Genomic DNA, 21,416 nt, shown 5'->3' with positions numbered 1-21,416 from the left:
GCAAAGTCCCTCCTGCACTTCCTGGGCTCTAGGACACACCTGGCCAAGAGCTGTCTCACCCAGAACTGATGTCTAGGTCTGATTGCTAGGCCCAGGAGGGCCAGCTAGATCTGACATCTATTCTGGCATCCTATTTTTTCTACATTATTTCTACTTTCATTTTTACCTCATGTTGCAGTTACTACAGTCATTTCATAAATCACTGACATCAACTACTAGCCTTCTCACAAGTATGCAGCACTCATACATTCATAGTTTGTTAACAGTATTTAAACCCAATATACATTTTATTTAAAACCTTCATAATATCAAGGATTCAAATCTAGTGCAACAGAACATTGTACACTGTGACATGTGAATGTACCTGCTGGAGCAAAAGCTTAATACAGAAGCAGATGAATAACCCATACACAGTTAGTTGAAGCCCCCTCAGAACTGTTGTCTGGCGCTGCAATCATGTTCCAAGGCCCAGAAGATTCTATTCACTTGGGGAATTAAAAAATAAACTATTTCAGGAAGTTATTCCTCTCCCTCCCTCGAATGTCCCTAGAAGAGCTCACAGAGAAGCAGTAGCTGTCAGCTGACTGCCTGACTTCTGCTTTCCTGTTCTTCCTTCATCTGACCTGCAGTCTTGCCAAAGCTTAGCCACAGGGAAGCAGGAGGGGCAAAATTTCCTTCTGTGATTGCCAAAAGGCCCTGCATATTTCAGTGTTAGCCGCCTCCTCCGCAGAGGACACACGTTCCTCTCAGACTCGATCACAAGCCAGATCTCTCACTATGAGACAACTGCTCAGCCAGCCCAGAAGTAAAATAAGAAAAAGATCATGCCACAACCAGAAAATAAGTTACCTGTTGTGTAGAGCAATACTGTTCCAGACTTGCTCTCCCTTCCCAAACCAACTGTACTTTCCTCTGTCACTCCCTGGCCTCCTCTCAGCCCTACTTGCTGGGTGGAGGTGGAATTGGGTGGCAGATGTTCTCTCTTAACTGTATAACCTGAAGTAACCTGTGAAAAACAATCCCTCCCCCAATGCCGTTTTTATCGTAGTGTGCCTGAAATGTGATCTCCAAGAGCGACTTCTCAGCCCATCCCTGCTCCCTGGAACAGCTGATGGCTCCTTGAGAATGGATGACCCCAAAGGAGACTTCAGCACCCTCTACCAGATGGTTTCCCAGTCATCAGCCTCTCGTTACAAGCTCCGGGTGATCAAGTATGGCCCAAGAGAACCTCTCCCATCCATGCAAATATTTATTCTTATTGGTTCCACAGCTAGGAAGAACAGAGGTAAAGGGCATCCCCAAGTGTCAGGCAGCAGGGAGTCAGTTCCAAAGCAGCAACTACAAGTATGAGCATAAAAGAGTAAGGTCAGGCTACTCAGTATGTGGAGATGAATGAGGAGATTGTGGAAGATGTGCCTCAGTAGGGTATTCTGAAGTCTGGATGAGGACTGGATATCCATATAGTCTCTGAGAATGCAGAGGAGAAAAAAAAAAGATCAGCAGAATGATGTTTATCCATTCAGTAAATGTTTATTGAATACCATCGTGACAGAGATCTGACCTTCAAGGAGCAAGTGACACAGAGGATCTACCCCACCTTCCCATTTCTTTAAGTACTAGAATTCCTGTTTCCAGAAGAATCAGTTCCAGGGTGGAATTAGCAATGATGGCAAAGACCATTTTTACTGCTTCCTAGTTCCTATCACAGTAGCCATGTACAGTTATCTGAGTAAGCTTGTCCATGGATTTGTGACCATGGATACTGCTGGGGAACCTTCTTAAACGTACCCTCTTCTTCAATGTGTCTTCTGTCAGCACCTTGCCACAGAAGAACTAGGCCTGGGATGCAGATTTTTAGCGTACTCTTGTGTAATGTGGTCGCTGCAGCAGGAATGAATGGGACAGAATGAGCTCAGGAGAGGAAATATCCATCAGTCTTGAGGCCTCATGATGGCTGCTCCATTCATTGATTAACAGGCTTTGAGACTCTGCTGTGTGCGACATACCCTGATAGGTGCTAGCCATACTAAGGTGAATAATTCACAGGCCCTAACCTAAAGGATTTCACAATAGGGTCTTATACTTAAGCTAAATTTAAGTGGATCTGCGTCAAGGCTCTGGATATCTCTGAGGGGATTTTCACTGCCATTGTCTCTTCCCAGGGCTCTAAAATCCAGTGGGGTCTGTGAATCATTGACATATGGACTCCCCTTCATCCTCAGACCCACAAGCTGTTGGCAGCTGGAATGGGATGAGCTGGAAACAAATCAGCAGCATTTCCATGCTTTGTGTCACAGCCTACTGGTGAGTACCCATGTCACCCAGTGAAGAAGAGGAAGAGTGTTAAAGTACCCAACACAGAGAAGCAGCTAATTAATCCTACCCTGATCCCAAACCTGTCCCCGTCTTCCAGAGCACAGGGGAAAACTGGACATACTCTGAAATGTGGATTAAATATGACTTGCCTTTGTTGGTTTCACACTATAGAGAATAATTCCTGAACTCAGTTATATGACACTAAACCTGAAAATCCCTGATTTTGTACATTTAAATGGCAACAGGGAATTTTCCTTAAGTAACTATATTTTAAACGCTATTTTCTTCCTGTCACTGTGCTGGACATTATGGTTTATTTCAATGAAGAGCACTTAGTCTGTGCCAGACATTGTGCTAAACCCTAGATATTCAGTCTATTATGATAGACATTATCTATGGTCTCAAGAAACTTTCTAATGAAAGAGACAGAATTAAATATGTATATTCTTAATTGTGAGAATTTTATGAGGGAAAATAAGAGGTTGCTGTAAGAGAGCCTCTCTGTGAAAGCGACAATTAAACTGAGATCTGCCACGTGAATGGGAATTAGCTAGGTGAAGGGTGGCAGGAAGAGCATTCCAGGTGCAGGGAAAGGCATGTGCAAAGACCCAAAGGCCGGAAAGAGCTGATCCTCAAATCAAGAGTGGAATGACCATTGTGACTGAAACAAAAAGAGCAAGGACCAAGAGAGCCAAAAGGTGAGGAGCCAAACGTGAGCAGGGGTCAAATCATACAAAGATTTGTAGTCCAAAAATGACGTGGGACTTTACATACAAAAAGAAATCATTAGAAATGACATCATCTATTTAAGTTTTTAAACAATTAATTGTGCCAAAATTTGGAAATGAACTTTCAGAAGAAAAATGAAAACAAGAAAATGAGGTAGGAGGGCACTGCAGTAGTCTAGGCAAGAGATGATTGTGGCTTGGACTTGGATGTTGGAAGTCAAGATGAGAAAAGTAAACCAATTAAAGAAGTATTTTAGAGAAAGAGAGCATGTGAAGGATTGGATGTAGGGAGTGAGGAATAGCGAAGTATCAAATAACTGCCTGGTTTCTGATTTACCATTTCCTGAAATGAAAAAACTAAAAGAGCATATACATGAAACAGTAATACAACACCTAGAAAGCAAAATAAAACAATTGCAAATACAATTCAAGGATGTGTATAACTGCTAAGTGGATATAGAATAGCAGTTTGACCCAGTAGGATATGAGAGATCAAGACAGCACAATAATGTGTCCCTTTCACTATCAGAAGCAGACTTCTTTCTTCCTGTTTCAAAGCCCACACTCCCCTTTAGGTCCACCCACTGAGTTCCTGTTTTCTATCTGAAGAACACCCATCTCCTGTCTTTGCAGAGCAGAGACAACAGATACCTCCTAACTGTTAAAGCCCAAGAGCTCCATTTACTATACTCTACCCAATTCCTCAGGATCTTGGAGACCTACTCGGGAGAAATTGCTCTCATGGGGCTTCAGTACATTCTTTTTTTTTTTTTTTTTTTTTGCGGTACACGGGCCTCTCATCCCATTGCGGAGCACAGGCTCCGGACGCGCAGGCTCAGCGGCCATGGCCCACGGGCCCAGCTGCTCCGTGGCATGCGGGATCCTCCCGGACTGAGGCACGAACCCGCGTCCCCTGCATCGGCAGGCAGACTCTCAACCACTGCGCCACCAGGGAAGCCCAGTGCATTCTTATAGTACATGATATTTTAAACAGACAGTTGCATTTTAATACACTGCTAGAGGGAGTATAAGTTTTCTGGAAAGTGGTACCCTTCAACACTTCAATTCCACTACTGGGAATATAGCCCAAGAAAACAATGAGAAAAGGGAGCAAAGATATAGGCACCAGCATGTTTATCTCAGTGTTATTTACAATGGTAAGAAACTGGAAACAATTTAAATGTCCTAAATAGAGGAATGGTTAAATTGAAATAGGGGGAAAGTTAGAGGAACAATAATTCAGTCAAACAATGAACCATAATAGTTTACAGTATGTACTATAAACTATTATGGCTATATATTATGTAGCCATAATAGTTTATAGTAAGGATGGGAAAGAGTATTCTCTTCCATCCTGGCTTGTATTATATGAGATCAGAGTCTCTCTGTCTCTGAACTTGGGGTTTGAGAATCTGTATTTATTTATTTATTCAACAAAAATTTATTGAGCACTACAGGCCAGGTACAGCTGTAGGGGCCAAAGAGACCTCTTCTTTACCACTCCTCTCTCATGGAAACTCACGAGTATGTGGTTGACCCATGTCTAATAAGATACCCATTTTCAGTAGCACTTACTAAGAGCTGGTCACTTAACCAAGTGCTTTGCATACTTTACCTCATTTAATTCTCACAATAATTCTGTGAGATAGATTGTTGTCCCCATTTTTACAGATGGAGAAGACTGAAGTCTAAAGAGATCAAGTGACTTACCAGTGGTCACACAGCCACTGAAGTGGCCAAGTCAGAATGTAGTTGAATGTAGTTCTGTTGACTGTATATCTCATACTTTTAACTCCTTGGCTAAATTCCTACTCCAGGTGTAGCCAGATAAACACAGATCACAGCACTGAGGCTAATTCTTCTCCCTTAGCACCCCAAGCTTCTGTACACCACTGGACTTGAATTCACTTAAACTAGTACTAGGTACTTGTAGTAGCTCCTTACCCATCTTGTGCTTCTTGTGTTTCACCTCAACCAGATCAAAGACCACTCTCCTTTCCTAGAAAAGGAAGAAGCAAAATCGTGTTTGAATGGCTCTTCCTTCTTGCTTCCCACTTGACATCTCCAAGCAGCAAAAAGCCTGAAAGGTGGTGTCTTATGGAGGGAAGAATTCTTCACAAGCTTCAGTTCATTCATTCAACAACAAATATTTTTGGAGTCCCTACTATGTGACAAGACTTATTTAGTGTTTTAACCTTCCAGATCCTATTTTTACAAGTTTTCAGCACTTCTTTAAGTCCATCCTTGGTTTTATATTCTTTCTTACACCTCTTTCACATGTTCTGTGAAAATCTGATGTAATCAGTTGACTCTTGACTTCTGTTTCTCATTGTCCTGTTTCCCCTCCAGCTAACTTCTCATTCTAACTTCTGTCTTTCTGTTAATAGCAGCACCACCATTGTCTACTCACCCAGGCTTGTAACCTCAGTCACTTTCAGCCTTCTCTCCTTTTACACCCACTTCGTTACTAAGTCATATCAAATTTTTTCTCATAAGTTGTAACTGTCCTTTCCTTCCCATTCCTGCTGCTTGCTCTCACCAAGACTTCTTCAGAAACTCCTAATTAGCTTCCCTACCTCCAATCTCTCCCTCTTCTAATTTGCCCTGTTCATTAGACCAGATTAATCTTCTTGAAGCATTACCCTATCACATGTTGTTCACCCAGTGACTTAAGTCTTGCCCGCTCTAACCCCATAGCATCTACTGTATGTATTTTTTCCGCTCTTTCCTTTAATTTATATTTCCCTCATTTTCCCTCTTTCCTTTAATATTGCAATAATCTCTTAACTTGTCTCAATGCTTTTAGTGTTTCCCCTTCCCAATCCATTTTCCAATCTGCAACCAGATTAATATTCTTGAAACACAGCACTCTTCAGCTTAAAGCTATTTTGTGGCTTACTATTAATCATACTTAAAGTGGATATTCCTTAGGCAGGTATTCAAACTCCATCCTTGTCTCCCATTATTCCCCTTCCTGTATCATACAGTGCAACCAAATTAATACACAAACTTTAAATTGCCCTACCTTTGAACTTTTTTTCATGTTGTCCCTTCTCCTATCTCCATCTGTTCAAATCCTACCTCATTCTGAAGGACCCAGCTCACATGGTGCTTCTGCAATGAGGCCTTTCTGGATGCCTATATTTATCACTAGAGCTTTGTGTGTTCTGTTTCTTTTTGGAGACAAGCATATTTCAATTAGTTTTTAAATATATGATCCTATGATTTTGGTTAAAGTCTATGATATAAATTTGCCTACACAGAATCCAGGAAAACGTGGTTGCCTTTTCCTGAAATTTCTACCACTTCCCCATTTTACCAACTAATTCCTCAGGCTTAGTCAAATTTAGGTTTAGAGTAGAAACTGTCCCTTTGTTATCTCTCTTTGTTGGGAGTCAAGGCCAGGCAGTTTTCTAATCTGTTGTGGTAAAGTATAATTCGTATTGTCTGAGAAAAGCATGGGCTTTGGGCTCAGATGGTCCTAGGTTCCTGACAGCTTCATTATTTCCCAATTGTGTGAAGTTAGGCCATATACTTAACCTCTCTAAGCCTCAGTGTCTTTATCTATTTGTAACCCTAACAAATCTAGTGGTCCCATGTGGTTTTGTCTCTATATAAATGGCATGTAAAGAAGCACTGCCCAGAGGACAAAAAGCAATTTTAAAATTAACTTATGTGTGCTTTCCAAGAACGCCAAAGAGGAAATAGTTCATTACCCACAATGACATTTTTCAAATTTTCTTCCTCTACTCCTCGATCATATCTAACCTGGAGATGTTCCAAGAGCCTTTCACACACATGCACACCCAAAAACTAAAACTCTGTCTGTATCCCCAGTCCTTGTTCCTCTATCTTCTTCCTCTCTCAGCTATATATATATATATATACACACATATATATATATATATATATTCTATAGATTGACTTAGCCTCTCTGACATAATCCCCTCCCTCTTAGGTCCTGTCTCTCTCCACCTATTTAAAATATCCAGCAATAGAACCCACACAGCTTCTCCTTTCATGAGTAGAAGTGGAGTGGGAGAGAAGGAAAAAAAGGGAGAAGGTGCATGACAAACATATTAGTGACCCTTGTCCCTTTCACATATAAAACAGATATACCTCACGTAAAATATACCTCACGTTGTCTTTAAGATGATTAAGTAATATTACATGTGTAAAGCACGTAGCATACATCTGGCATATGATTTGTACATAACGGTTGGTTAGTAGTTCTACAAATTCCATTTGTTTATTTTTTATGGATTCTAATTCTCTGGAGAAATTCTCCGTATTTTCACCTATTTTCGTGAACAAACTAATCATAGTTATTTTAAGGTACTTTGCTAACCTCAGGACTTGGATCACCTGTGGCCTTGTTTCTATTGTCTCTGTCTTCATTTGCTTTTCAGACATGTGGTCCTGTCTTTTGATGAACCCAGTAATATTTTGGTGAAAGATACTCATTGTGTCTAAATAAATTGTAGAGGCTCCAGTTGGTGTTGGCCTCTTCTGAGAGGGTTCATCCTGCCCTGCACTAAGCAGATAGAGTGTTGGCAAATCATCCTTTTCCACTCAGGAGCTATGCTGAGTCGAGGTTGGACTGCAGTCCTGCTAAGGCTCAATCTACCCCTGGTTTGCTCTTTGCCCTCTAGGATTTTCCACTGAAAACCTGGTCTATAATGTGTATCCCCTCCCCTTGGACGATCCCAACTCTAATCACTCTTTCCCAAGTCTGCTAAAATGCTCTACTTCTAGAGGTTTTCTCCTTGGGTGTTTTTGTCCTCTGCTCCATGCAGCCCCAGTATTTGGCAAATGTGCTGAGTGAGAAGTTGGCTTGAGCACCTATCTTACCCCATCCAAGTCTCCACCAGAAAGTTCTGGTAGTTCTCTGTTCCCTTACAAGTGCCTCAGGAGGTACAAATCCTAGATTCTCAGCTCCCACCCCCACTCCCTCCAACTCAGAATAAACATATGCCCTCAGGATAAAAGCAATTGCAAGACCTCCCTCACCTCTCTGAATTCTTCCTTCTCCAGAGACGGAGCCATCTCTCAGTTTTATTGTTTCAGCACCTTCTCACTGCCTTCAGACAAATGGTTTCTGTATATTTTTCAGCTTTGCTAGTTATTCTAGGCAGGAAAACCAGTCTGCCTCTGGCCATTCCAACCCACTCAAATGTAGAGGTTGATGGTTATTAAATGTTCATTTATTCCCTTTTGCATCCTTTATCTGGCTAGACGGCCTATAATACATTTTTCTGGTTTACCCTCAGTTAGTTGGCTGGTTCCACCATGTTCTCATTTTCAGGTTCCTGGGTTTTCTTACAAGTATGTATAAGCATAGCTTCTGGCAAAAATGGGTGGTTTGCATTTTTATGATCTTATCTAATCTTGGCTCTATTATCACCCTACCCTTATTTTTCCTTTGCCTAATCCCCCTAATTGTTTATTTTATATTTTTTGTTGTTGCCTTTTTCTAAACTTGGATAACTACTTTGTGGAATGTGGTAGGGAATTATATATATAATTTTTCTAAGTATTTATTAGATGAATTTATTCATCACCAGGAAAACATCATTTCAATTACCAAATCCTACTACATAGTCCCAGTTATGTAGCTAGTGACTCACTTTTCACATCCTCATTTCTCTTACAAAGTCATGTCTGTCTGAACTAGGAAAAGAAATGAAAATACCACCTAGATCTTTCAGTTTCATACTTAAAATGTCAGAGTTTCTGGAGACACGTTCCAGAGTTTTACGGGCCATGTCTGCCCTAATTGGACACAGAAGTGACAGGATTCAAGCCAAGATATGCCCAGCAGGAGTCTAAGTACATAGGCAATGACCTGGTTGGGCTGTAAATGGGTGGGGAAATGGAAATTCCTTGGTTATATTAGGCGAAGAGTCAAGAGCAAGAATCCAAGCTGAGAGTGGGGTGATGGCAGGTCAGGAGCCATTTTTTTAAAATAAATTTATTTATTTATTTATTTATGGCTGCATTGGGTCTTAGTTGCATGCGGGCTTTCTCTAGTTGCGGTGAGTGGGGGCTACTCTTCGTTGTGGTGCGTAGGCTTCTCATTGCAGTTGCTTCTCTTTGCAGTTGCTTCTCTTGTTGCGGAGCACAGCCTCTAGGCATGTGGGCTTCAGTAGTTGCAGCATGCAGGCTCAGTAGTTGTGGCTCACAGGCTCTAGAGCACAGGCTCAGTAGTTGTGGAGCACAGGCTTAGTTGCTCTGCAGCATGTGATATCTTCCTAGACCAGGGGTTGAACCCGTGTCCCCTGCATTGGCAGGCGGATTCTTAACCACTGTGCCACCAGGGAAGTCCCAGGAGCTATTTTTTAAAAAGTGATCAGAATGAAGTTAGCATATACAGCCTCCAGGGGATACAGACAGGGGCTAGAATAGCAGGATAGCACGACGTCAGTGGGCTTCTTGTGACCCAGCCTTGTCTGTTTCTCTTGCTTCATCTTTCACCATGCCCCTTCTATGATTCACTCCAGCCACACTAATAAATTACTAAATGTTCCTCAAAGATGCTAAACTGCTTCACACAGCCACACCCTTTTTCATGCTGAGCCCTTCCCCTTGCCTCTATGAACCTGACAAATTTTTAATTTTTTTTCCAGATTCTGCTTAAATACTTTCACTCTGAAGCTTTTCCTGCCCCCCACCATAGCCTGCCCCCACTCATCCTTTTTGACCCTTCCCCACCCATGTACCTATTGCCACATCTATTTTGAACTTCACAGAACTGATAAATGGTAGGAATATGCACCTTGGCTCTCTGATGTGAGAAATGTCACATTACTATATTTTTCTAAATCAAATTTTAAAAATATTAGTCCCCAAGTGCTAGGATGCTGACACACTCAATATCTTTATGAGTGCCTCTCCCCTTCCCTACGGTCATCCTCATAATCCTAGGGGGGCTAACAGTCCAGAAAATGTGGAAAATGCCCCTTTGGTCTTCAATACACCTCCAGTATTGTTGAATAGAAGTGACAAGGGCAGACATCTTTGTCTTGCTCCTAATCTTAGGGACAAGGCACCCAGTCTTTCACCACTACTTATGATGTTAGCTGTAGGTTTTTTGTAGAGGCCTTTGTTAGGGTGAAGAAGTTCCATCCTGTTGAACGTTTTTATCATGAATTTTATCAAATGCTTTTTCTGCATCTATTGAGATGATTATGTAGTTTCGTCCATTAGTCTATTAACATGATATATTATTACATTGTTTGATTTTTGGATATGAAGCTAACCTTGTATTCCTAGAATAAATCCCTCTTGTTATGTATAATCCTTTTTATATATTACTGGATTTGGTTGGCTGGTATGTTGTTGAGGATTTTTGCATCTATATTCATAAGGGAGATTTGTCTGTAATTTTCTTGTGATGTCTTTTTCTAGTTTTAGTATCAGGGTAATACTAGCCTCATAGATGAGTTGCAAAGTGTTCCTTTATCTTCTGTTTTTTTGGAAGAATTTCTGAAGGATTAGTGTTATTTCTTTAAAGGTTTGGTACAATTCACCAGTGAAGCCATCTGGGCCTTGACATTTTTGTGGAAAATTTTCTGATTGCTAATTCTATGTCTTTACTTGTTATAGGTTGTACAAAAAAGTTAATATAGCAGACCTGAAATTCCTTTCCTTAGAAAGTCCTGCTTGCAAGATGGACCCTTGGCTGGCATCTGGGAACTTGGATTTAGGGAGTGTTTCCACCATCCCCTAAATAATAAGAGTGGCTTACTGTGCCTAAACTGTGCAAAAGTATATGCTGACATCTGCTTTCCTTCTAGGAGTCTAGAATTTTGGTATGTGCTAGGTACAGAGTGCCTATGTGACCAGCCTCCAAAAAAATGTTGGACACTGACTCTCTAATGACTTCTCCTGGTAGGCAACATTTTACACATGTTGTCACAATTCAACACTAGAGGAATTAAGTACATTCTGTGTGACTCCATAGGTAGAGGACTTTTAAAAGCTTGCACCTTGTTTCCTCTGGACTTCATACCATGAGATTTTCTCCATGCTGATTTTCCTTTGTATTCTCTGGATGTAATAAGTAATATTTATGAGTATGACTATATGCTAAGTCCTGTGAGTCTTCTTAATGAATCACTGAACCTGGAAGTGGTCTTGGGGACCCCTGACACAGATTTATTCAGATTTTCTATTTCCTTTTGAGTCAATCTCAGCAGTTTGTGTCTTTCTAGGAATCTGTCCTTTTCATCTAGGTTATCTAATTTGTTGTCATATAATTGTTTACAATATTGTCTTGTAATCCTTTTCATTTCTGTAAGGTGAGTAGTGATGCCACCTCTTTTTTTTATTTTAGTAACTAAGATATTTTCTCTTTTTTCCATTGATCAATCTAGCTAACAAATTTTGTTTGTTTGTTTTTGTTTTGTTTTGTTTTGATCTTTTCAAAGAATCAACTTTGGTTCCATGATTTTCTCTATTGTTTTTATATTCTCTATTTCATTTCTTTCTACTCCCGTATTTTTTAATTTCCTTCCTTCTACTTGCTTTAGGTTTGGTTTGGTCTTCTCTTTCTAGTTTCTTAAGGTGGAAGGTTAAGTTATTGATTTGAGATCTTTCTTCTTTTTATTTTAATAGAGGAGTTTTCAGCTATAAATGTCCCTCTAAGCACTGCTTTAGCTGTATTTCATAAGTTTTGGTATGTTGTGTTTTTACCTAAACTCATATCAAATTATTTTCTAATTTCCCCAGTGATTTCTTCTTTGATCCACTGATTACTTAGGAGTATGTTATTTAATTTTCACATACTTATGAATTCCCCAAATTTCTTTTTATTATTGATTTCTAATTGCATTCCACCGTGGTCAGAGAAGATACTTTGGATGATATGATTTTTTTTAAAGTTCTTCAGATACAATCCAGTATCTTTTTTTTAAAATTTTATTTAGTTAGTTAGTTTGGGCTGTGTTGGGTCTTCGTTGTGGTACTTGGGCTTCTCATTAAGGTGGCTTCTCTTGGTGCGGAGCTCGGGCTCTAGGTGCACGAGCTCAGTTAGTTGTGGCACGTGGGCTCAGTAGTTGTGGCTCAGGGGCTTAGTTTCTCCATGGCATGTGGGATCTTCCCAGACCAGGGCTCGAACCCATGTCCCCTGCATTGGCAGGTGGATTCCCAACCACTGCACCACCAGGGAAGCCCTGGATGATTTTAATCTTTTAAAATGTATTGTAGTTTGTTTTATGGCCTATCACATGGCCTATTCTGGAGAATGTTCCATGTTCACTTGAGAAGAATGTATAATCTGCTGTTTGGGGGTTTGAAATCTCTTTTACCATCTTCCCTTGGTCTCCTTTGTGGAAGCCAGTGTGAGAGTAGCGGAGTAGTGGATATTGTCGCTTCTTTTTCTTCCCCTCCTGGGTCCTGCCTTCTGGAGTGAGAGAATAAGCAAATAATGCCAAATTAACAACTTCTTCCTGATGTCCTTCCAGATCCCCAAAACCCCCAGGTATGCATGGCTTTTCTGTAACTAGCTGTGATTTCTCTTCCTAGATGCATTATGACAATGAAGTGTTTCTCTTCCCACAAGCAATGCAAAATGAGTGCTCTTGCCCTTCCCCACTCTCAGCGGCTGCCTCAGGAACACTCCCACTCAGGAGTTGGTCAACGCTTCTTTAATGGATGGATTTGGTCCCACATCATCATATTGATGGCAAACCAAGGGAGTGCTGGTTTGGTGAGATTAGAGCTTTTACCTGATATAATAAACTCCCATCTGCCCTTCTGACAGTGCCATTAAAATTGTCCCTTCTACTCCTGTTTCCCCATATACCCGGAAGTGAGTAACCACATCCTCTTCATTTTCTTTGAAATCTGTAAAGGATCCATTTGTCTGTAACTAACAGAAAACCAACCCAACTCTACTTTGAGTAATTAAGAGTTTATTTTTCTCATGTAACAAGAAGTGCAGGGACAGACAATTCTGGGGCTGACGCAGTTGATCAACACCATCAAGGACCCAGACTCTTTCCATTTTCCCACTGCAGCATCCACAGCAGGTGTACTTTTCATCCTTATGCCTGCTGCCTCATGGCCACAAGATGGCTGCTGCACCTTAAGACCAAGTCTTGTCCTAGGGAGAAAGAGGGGTAGGGTGCAGAGGCAAAAAGCCTGCCAGCGTATTACAAAGCTTTTCCAGAAGCCCCACCCAGCAACTTCTGATGATGTCTCATTATTTAAGTGTAGGTCACATATCACCCCACACCAATCACTGAAAGACTGAAAAATGGGTAAAGAGAAGGGAGAGGGCAAGGGAGAGAGGAGCAGTGGCCAGGAAACCAACAGTGGCTGCCACACCTTCCTTCACAGCTTTAGTAGTTAGAAGTGGGGGAGGATGACTTTAATCAGGCTGAGCTTGGAGTATGACATTGCATTCAATTCTGTCCCTGTCACACCTGTTCTAAAAAGAATCTATCCCCACTTCCTAAAATCTAAACTTCCTGGCACCTTCTGTAGAAAAGTCCCTAAGCACAACATAAATATAGACACATTTTCACCTGGCTTCCAGTAATTTCAGCATCCAACTCATGCTCCTTTTTTTAGAATTAGAAAAAACACATTCTAAAGTACTCAGCAGTCATCCACAGTCATTAAGCATTGTTCAATTTGAGGACCCCAGAGGTTAGTCTTCTGGGGCATCACCATGCCACTGCCTTTTCTCAGCCTCAGATACCTGGTTTGTCAGTTAACCATTTCCATCACAGGTACAATGCCTGTACAAACAAGTCAACCCATGACCTCGTTCAAGCTTGGGTCCTGGACTTCAAGTTATCACTGTCCAGGAAGAGGTTAGAAATCCAGAGTCAAAATAGAAGCCGTAAAGTTCAATTTCCCTATCTCTCACTGTCTCAGAATGCTCCGGGAAACTGCAGATAAATTAATATCTTTATCAAACTCTAATAAGTACATTTGCCTGTCTTCCTTCCAGAGCCTTCCGTCAACCTCTCTGTAAATTATCCCAGAAGTTTTAAAGCATTCTGTAAAATCCTTTCAAATCAGCCTCTTTCCAGTCCTCTGATAGTTCCCACATCAGGAGTTACTTTTGATAGACCTCACGTATTTCTGCATACCAGTTCTCTAACAGAATCTTAGCTATTGTCTCAAAGTCAATAGACTCAAATTCTAAAGATCATAATTTTTTTGTGTGCCACATTCAAAGTTTCTTAGTAATCCCAGGGTGTAGTGGTTTTGAATTTGTTTCATAACTCTGAGGTGCAAGAAATGTCATATTGCCATAGTTTTAGCCCCCAGGGACTTGCCACAGTGGCAAGATATTCTATTCTCCATGGAGTCTTGGAAAGGTAACCAACTGCCCCAGTTTGCCCAGGACTGAAGTGTTTTCTGGGACACAGGACTTTCAGTGCTAAAGATGGGCAAACTGAAACAGCTGGTCATCCTAAATCTTGGACAAACATTAATTTACAAACCTTCTGCTTACTGTATTACAAGCTCTAAGAGGGCAACGAACATGTCTAATGAATTTCTATATACCCATGCCTAGTGCTTGGGACATAATAGGCATTCAGTAAATTCTTAATAAATAAACAAACTAATCTACAAACAAATTCATGAAACAGCATGAAAAAAAGAAGATTAAAATAATGATAATAATTCAAAGCCTGAGCCACATTGGAAGTTACTTGAGCCAAATTAAATGGAGTGCCCTACAATTTCCTAATATCCCTTCCAGGGAACATCCCTTCCAGGCTTAAAAAGGCTATGTCCATATACCCTGAGAAAACCATAATTCAAAAAGAGTCATGTACCACAATGTTCATTGCAGCTCTATTGACAATAGCCAGGACATGGAAGCAACCTAAGTGTCCATCGACAGATGGATGGATAAAGAAGATGTGGCACATATATACAATGGAATGTTACTCAACCATAAAAAGAAATGAAATTGAGTTATTAGTAGTGAGGTGGATGGACTAGAGACTGTCATACAGAGTGAAGTAAGTCAGAAAGAGAAAAACAAATACAGTATGCTAACACATATATATGGAATCTAAAAAAAAAAAAAAATGGTTCTGAAGAACCTAAGGGCAGGATAGGAATAAAGACGCAGATGTAGAGAATGGACTTGAGGACACGGGGAGGGGGAAGGGTAAGCTGGGACAAAGTGAGAGAGTGGCATGGACATATATACACTACCAAATGTAAAATAGATAGCTAGTGGGAAGCAGCCGCATAGCACGGGGAGATCAGCTCGGTGCTTTGTGTCCACCTAGAGGGGTGAGATAGGGAGGGTGGCAGGGAGACGCAAGAGGGAGGGGATATGGGGATATATGTATATGTATAGCTGATTCACTTTGTTATACAGCAGAAACTAACACACCATTGTAAAGCAAGTATACTCCAATAAAGATGTTTAAAAAAAAAAGGCCATGTCCTCAGAGCAGGAGCAAATTCTCCCCATGCACACATACCATGATTTCTATATCATTTATTTCCAATCTGATGGACTTGGGAAGCATCAGGTAGACTTTCCATACATTTTGTATCTGTTCTTCAGGAAGACAGCGCATCTCCAGATATAAGCAAAATGTTAAGCATGAACTTCTGAAGGCACCTACCACCTGCCTGGCTTACCAGACCCCCTCAGAGTTCTGTGCTGTACAAAATGATGACACTGCTTTAAAGTGTCTAGAACTGGGTGAGAGGAGGGCGAGCAAGCAGGCCAGCGACCGACTGGCCGGCGGGGCAGGGTTGCGGAGAATAACGTGATGCAGCCTCGACCACCAGAAGGGGCCCAGGATTGATGTGCTGTTCTAGAGAAGGAACTGGAAGCAATCAAAGCTTGAGTCGGGAGATGGAAGAAGCTGAGAGGCTAAAGGGGCTGCAGAATGAAGTACAGAAGCAAATGAATATGAGTCCACCTCCAGCAATGCAGGCCCACTGATCATGTCCATTGAGGAGAAGATGGAGGCCGATGCCCACTCCACCTACGTTGGCAAAGTGGACTGTGGTGCAGCAGCGGAAGAGCTGGAAGCACACTTTCATGGCTGTGGTTCAGTCAACCACGTTACCATACTCTGTGACAAATTTAGTGGCCATCCCAAAGAGTTTGCTTATATAGAGTTCTCAGACAGTCAGTGAGGGCTTCCCTGGCCTTAGATGACTCCCTATTTAGAGGAAGACAAATCAAGGTGATCCCAAAGCGAACCAACAGACCAGGCATGAGCACAGCAGACCAGGGTTTCCCACAAGTCCGATTCCGAGCCCGGACCCCCGACTACAACAGTTCCCCCTCTCAATTCTACAGTGGTTTTAACAGCAGGCCCTGGGGTCACGTCTACAGGGGCTGGGCTAAAGAGACATCATGGTATTCCCCTTACTTAAAAAAAGTGTGTATTAGGAGTGGGGGTGGGGAAGAGGAAAGAAGGGGACAAAAGAATTTTAAAAAAAAAGAAAAACAGGAAAAAAGAAGTTTCTAGAATTCCAGCCCTACCCCCACCTCAGCACATTTGCTCTGGGGTATAATTCTAATGCCACAGCAGGTTTTTTTCTGCTTCACTGTGTCACTTTCCACTTGTCTTCCACAAGACACTGATAATTCCTCTATCCCCTTAAAATCTTTTTTCTCCTTTTTGCCTTTCCTCTTGTATTATTTCTTCCAACTTTTCATATATGTTAGAGTGGGTAGAACTAGTGTGCTTTCTTTCATCTTATGTAGCAAGCAGACTGTTATGTACCTGTTATGATGATCACCTCAAGGAAGAGAACACAATTTAAAGATTTAAAGATGATTGTAACAGTCCTGACTCCATGGTTCCGGGAGTTGTGGTTTTCCTTGAAAAACTACCACAGAAAATTGTCTCATTTCCATTCCTGGTTTAAAAGAGTACATGCAGAAAATCTGCTAATATGTCTGCTTGTCTCTTCTTCTTACCCATATGCTAACTTATTTAATCTCCATGGCAGACGACAAAGTGTCACCCCTCTGTTCTGCAGTACCCTTCACTCAAAGAGTTGCCACCCCCAGAATTTTGACCCTTCTTTTTGTCCTGTGATGGGCTGAGTTGATATCAAGGGCCCTGTCCCCACCCACCTCCTTGTACCAAAGCTTTCCTCTCCCTGATCTCTCCTCCTCCTCTCTCTTCCCAGGTGACTTTGACCACCTTCTTTTTAAGCCCTCTCTGGACTTTCCAGGGACATTCCCCAATCAGCCCACTCTAACCCCAGTTGTGCAACACAAGCAAAATTTATCACTCTCAAAATGAGACCTGAATTTTCACAGTGTCCCACAGAAGTCTCTGTTTTAAGGCTCTGTTTTTAAGGATTTCAGTTCTTGAAACTCCACATTTATCATTGAGTAATATATTAGCCCCCTCTAAGGTGAACACCTACTTCGTCTCTGAACTTGTCTCTGCATTGATAACCCTTTGTGTATGTCCCTAATCAGGGAAAAACAGTAGTACCTTGGGGCACTGGTGATTCAGGCAGAAAGTCCCTCTCTCCCCAGGGTCAGGGTGAAATGGCTCAGCCATCCCTGACATCCCCAGAGGAACTTGGGGAAGCCTCAATTGGGACTAATCCTCCAAACACGCCAAAGACTAAAGATAAACCAGCGTTTATGTATGTCTTTGTTTCAGAAAAGAGAATGGGTGCTATTGGCCAAAGGGGAGCCCCTGAGCCAAGGACACAGCCTGAGAGAGCCCGCCAGCACCTTCTACGTGATCCTGCCATCTCGCTCTCCCACTCTGCTGGTGAAGGCAGTGGCCACTCGGGAACTGATGCTGCCCAGCCCTTTCCCCCTGCTACCTGAGGACATGCCTGATGACAGCCGTAAGACTGTGGAGGCAAGTGAGCCCAGATCTCATGGAATAGATAGAGGGGAGAAAAGAGAAGAGAGTTGAAGAAAGGGATGAGGGAAAGGAGTGAGCCCCTGCAGGAAAGGACGGGAGCAGAGGCAGAAGTGGTTCCAAGGGTGTGGTAAGAGGAGCAGAGAAGAAAGCAAGGAACTGACGCCAGACAGAAGGAAGTAAGCAAGCATCTGTGTGACGGTGTATTCTCATGGGTCTTTCTCTGCAATATGTGTATACATGTGTGTGTACCTGTGTTTGTGTGCATCTATTTCTGAGAAAAAGAGGGAAAGGCAGCCAATGTAGGCACCGAGAATAGGAAGAGCTTTAAAATAAGACTCTGATGAGAAGGAGGGAACAGTTCTGAAGGCCATTTTCTCCTCCCCCTCCTCTCTTCTTGGATCTGGATTCTGGATTTCCTCTGTCAGCCTCCCCAGGCTGAGGCGGGGGAGGGGGTCCTCTGGGTACAGAGAACTGGAACCACATCGTTGCTGCTAGGTTGCTGACTTATGTGCAGAGAGGACAGAGCCTGGGATTGTACTCTTGGCTTGGCAGCCACGGGGATGCAGAGAGGTGGGCACAAGTGGCCATGGCTCACTCAGTGTCTCACTTCAGGGCCAGTGGTTCCTGGCACAGGATGTTGTGGCCGGAAAACCTGACTGCTCAGGAATGCTCTGCTGGCATGTCCTCTGGTTATACTCACCTCAGAGGCCTCCGAGAACTCAGTGTACTTGCTTTGCAGACTGTGAGCACCCCAGCCGGGACACACCCTCCCTCACAGCTTCGCACACTGGATCCCTTGTAACCTTCATAGCGCTCTGGCCCCTCTCAGAATCCTGTGACATTGTTCTCAGGGCCAGAGTGTTCAGTGTCCCTAACCACTCAGTTGCTGCTACTTCTTGTACCCTTGCCTGACACTTACCTCACAAGCACTCAGACCTGGGGCAGAACACCCAGCAGGACACGCATCTATTTCACATCCTTCAGTGAAGCCCTGGGTCATCATACCTCCTCCAGCTTCTCACACTCAGGTCTCTGCCTGACATCTTGGGTTCTGTGACCTCAAGACCCCCAGGTGAGGCTCCTCCTCTCTCTTCCTCAGAGCATGCTGGATGACCTGGAGCTAGAACCCACCTACAACCCCTTGCAGGTTTGGAGCCACCTGTACTCACACCTGAGCAGCACCTTTGCCAAGCCTCAGGGCCCGCTCCACCCAAGGTGGGAGAGCCGGGCTCTGAGAAAGGTACTTCCCTCCCTCCCCTTTATGCCCAGAATCCCAGAGAGTCCTCTTCCCCTGTGCCCAACTCCCCCCCATCCAAGGGAGTATCCTCCCTGGATCCCCTCTGGCAGAAAGAGGGCATACAGGGGAGGAAGAAAAAGAGCAGCCTTTTGCCCTAAACAAAGAAAATTGCAACCCCTACCCGGTAAGGGGGCTTTTTTTTTTTTTTTTTTTTTTTTGCTTGGGCATTTACATATGTTTAGGTATCTTAATTGCAGTGTTTGTGATAAATCATTAGTCATTTAACAGACCATTGTCCCACTAAGCAAACTGGCGGCACTGGAACTACAACCACAAGCCTCTGTTGAAAGAAAAGGCTTAAGGGAAGGTGGGAAAAGAAATGCCTAAGGGAAGGGGAATTAGCATTTACTGAGCAGCAGTCATTTGCCAGGTTCTGTGACATGTGTTCTCACATATATTTTTCTCATTTAATCCTCACAGCATCCCCGCAAGGTAAGTGTTATGCTTATTTTACAGATGAGTAAAGGGAGGCTGATCAAGGTTAGTAGCTTAGAGACAGGGCTCTAGTGACAGGGGTTGAGAGAGAAGAGTAATTGAAGGGGGGATTTATCTTTTTATTTTTTAAGATTTATCTTATTATTTATTTATTTTTGGCTGTGTTGGGTCTTAGTTGTGGCATGCGGGATCTTCACTGAGGCACGTGGGATCTTTCATTGTGGCGGACGGGCTTCTCTCTAGTTGTGGCATGTGGGTTTTCTCTCTCTAGTTGTGGCGCATGGGCTCCAGAGAACGTGGGCTCTGTAGTTTGCAGCACACAGGCTCTCTGGTTGAGGCGTGCGAGCTCAGTAATTGTGGCACGCGGGCTTAGTTGCCCTGCGGCATGTGGGATCTTAGTTCCCTGACCAGGGATCAAACCCATCCCCTGCATTGTAAGGCAGATTCTTTACCACTGGACCACCAGGGAAGTCCCAAGGGGTGTTTATTTTTATGAAATCCATGTTCTATAGTATTTGGGCTTCCTTTTGTGCCCTTATTAATCTTTTCCTTGTTTCTCAATAACAGAGCCTATAGGAAAACCCCCGCTTTGTCTTACCTGAAGTTACAAGAGAAAGATGTTTCCAAACTACAGTCAGTCTAGAGGTGGGAACAGAACCGACCATAAGTTAGCTGGTGGACAAGCAAACAGAGGAGGACACTTAGCCAGGAGACAGGCACTGTGGAGGCTGGAGCCTAGGGGACTCCACTGCCCTGGGCCTCGAGGCTGTCACTCACAGGACACATGAAGGAGTTAGGACAGAAGGCCCGGCAGGGAATTGGACAGATCGGGAACGGTCTGGTCTTCACAGGAAGCTCTTCTTGCTTTCTTTGCAGGCTGGGCCACTGCAAACAAATCGAGTTCGAGCCACAGTGGCCCCTTTGCCTATGACTCCAGCCCCTGGCAGAGCCCCCAAGATGCCAGCAGCCAGCAAAGCTTCCTCGGATGTCTTCTTCCAGCCTTCCATGGAGGAGGAGGAGGAGGAGGCAGACGAGGAGTATCCCTCAGGGCCCTAAGTCACCAGCACCACAGCCCAGCTGCCCTGTGCAAGCACATCCATGCCAAGGCTCACACAATGGCTTTCTGTGGACAGACTTGCCTCCTATCCACCTGAGCCTCTGTGAGCTCCGGGTGGCTGGGAAACACAGCCTTCCCCTCCGCAGTCCTCAGTGCTGCTACTGCCCTACTCTTCAGGCTGGGAAGAGACGCACCGACCCTTTTCCTTCGCCAAGCAGGGACTCATTTTTCTTTTGGATCATTTGATACTGTTAACACAAATGAAGATTAAATAACCAGTAAGTCTCCACCATTGTTAGGAGCATTCCCAGGCCTGATTTTCTCCTTGTAGCTGTGTAAGTAGGTGGGTGAAGTCAGGTCACCATCAGGAAACTGAACCTCAGGAGACAAGGATGAGGTTTTCAGAGCTCATGAAAAGCAAGTAGGATTGAAATTGAAATCGAAACCGCATTCCAAAGCCCATGCCCCTCCCACTACACCCACCACAGTGCAATTCCCTTCAGCCTCCAAACAGATAAGTGGTTGATGCTTGGTACCTACACGCAAAGTGTGCGCAGGCGCGAGTGTGCTTTTGTGTGTGTGTGTGTGTGTGTCGGTGTGTGAGACAAGGGGGAGGGAAGGCATCCTAGAGCTGAGAACAGGGGAGAGGGTGGTGTGAAAAAGACCTATTCCCTTCCTATTCCCCTCTCCTCATACCTGCCCATCAGCTTTCTCCATCCACAGGATAACTACCATTTATACAA

The 21,416-nt window shown here is 43.2% G+C and overlaps 1 protein-coding gene and 1 pseudogene across 2 annotated transcripts in view; both read left to right on the top strand.

Annotated features, from left to right (window-relative positions):
- Positions 1–20,672, top strand: part of M1AP (meiosis 1 associated protein) — a gene marked incomplete at both ends in the record, with an annotated part of 76,597 nt that extends 55,925 nt beyond the window's left edge. The window contains 6 exons of the mRNA XM_082672757.1: positions 1,049–1,211; positions 2,163–2,304; positions 17,672–17,878; positions 18,984–19,124; positions 19,602–19,613; positions 20,493–20,672. Of these exons, the coding sequence (XP_082528883.1) occupies positions 1,049–1,211; positions 2,163–2,304; positions 17,672–17,878; positions 18,984–19,124; positions 19,602–19,613; positions 20,493–20,672 (845 nt within the window). The remainder of the gene's footprint in view (positions 1–1,048; positions 1,212–2,162; positions 2,305–17,671; positions 17,879–18,983; positions 19,125–19,601; positions 19,614–20,492) is intronic.
- LOC309833708 (polyadenylate-binding protein 2-like) lies at positions 14,362–17,069 on the top strand (annotated as a pseudogene). Its single transcript has 3 exons — positions 14,362–14,377; positions 15,852–16,423; positions 17,031–17,069. The product of its transcript is annotated as a polyadenylate-binding protein 2-like (transcript).
- Positions 20,673–21,416: the final 744 nt, after the last annotated feature.

This window comes from Grampus griseus (genome assembly GCF_964374135.1).
Source record: "Grampus griseus genome assembly, chromosome: 15".
NCBI lineage: Eukaryota > Metazoa > Chordata > Mammalia > Artiodactyla > Delphinidae > Grampus > Grampus griseus.
This window is presented reverse-complemented; position numbering and strand designations above follow the sequence as displayed.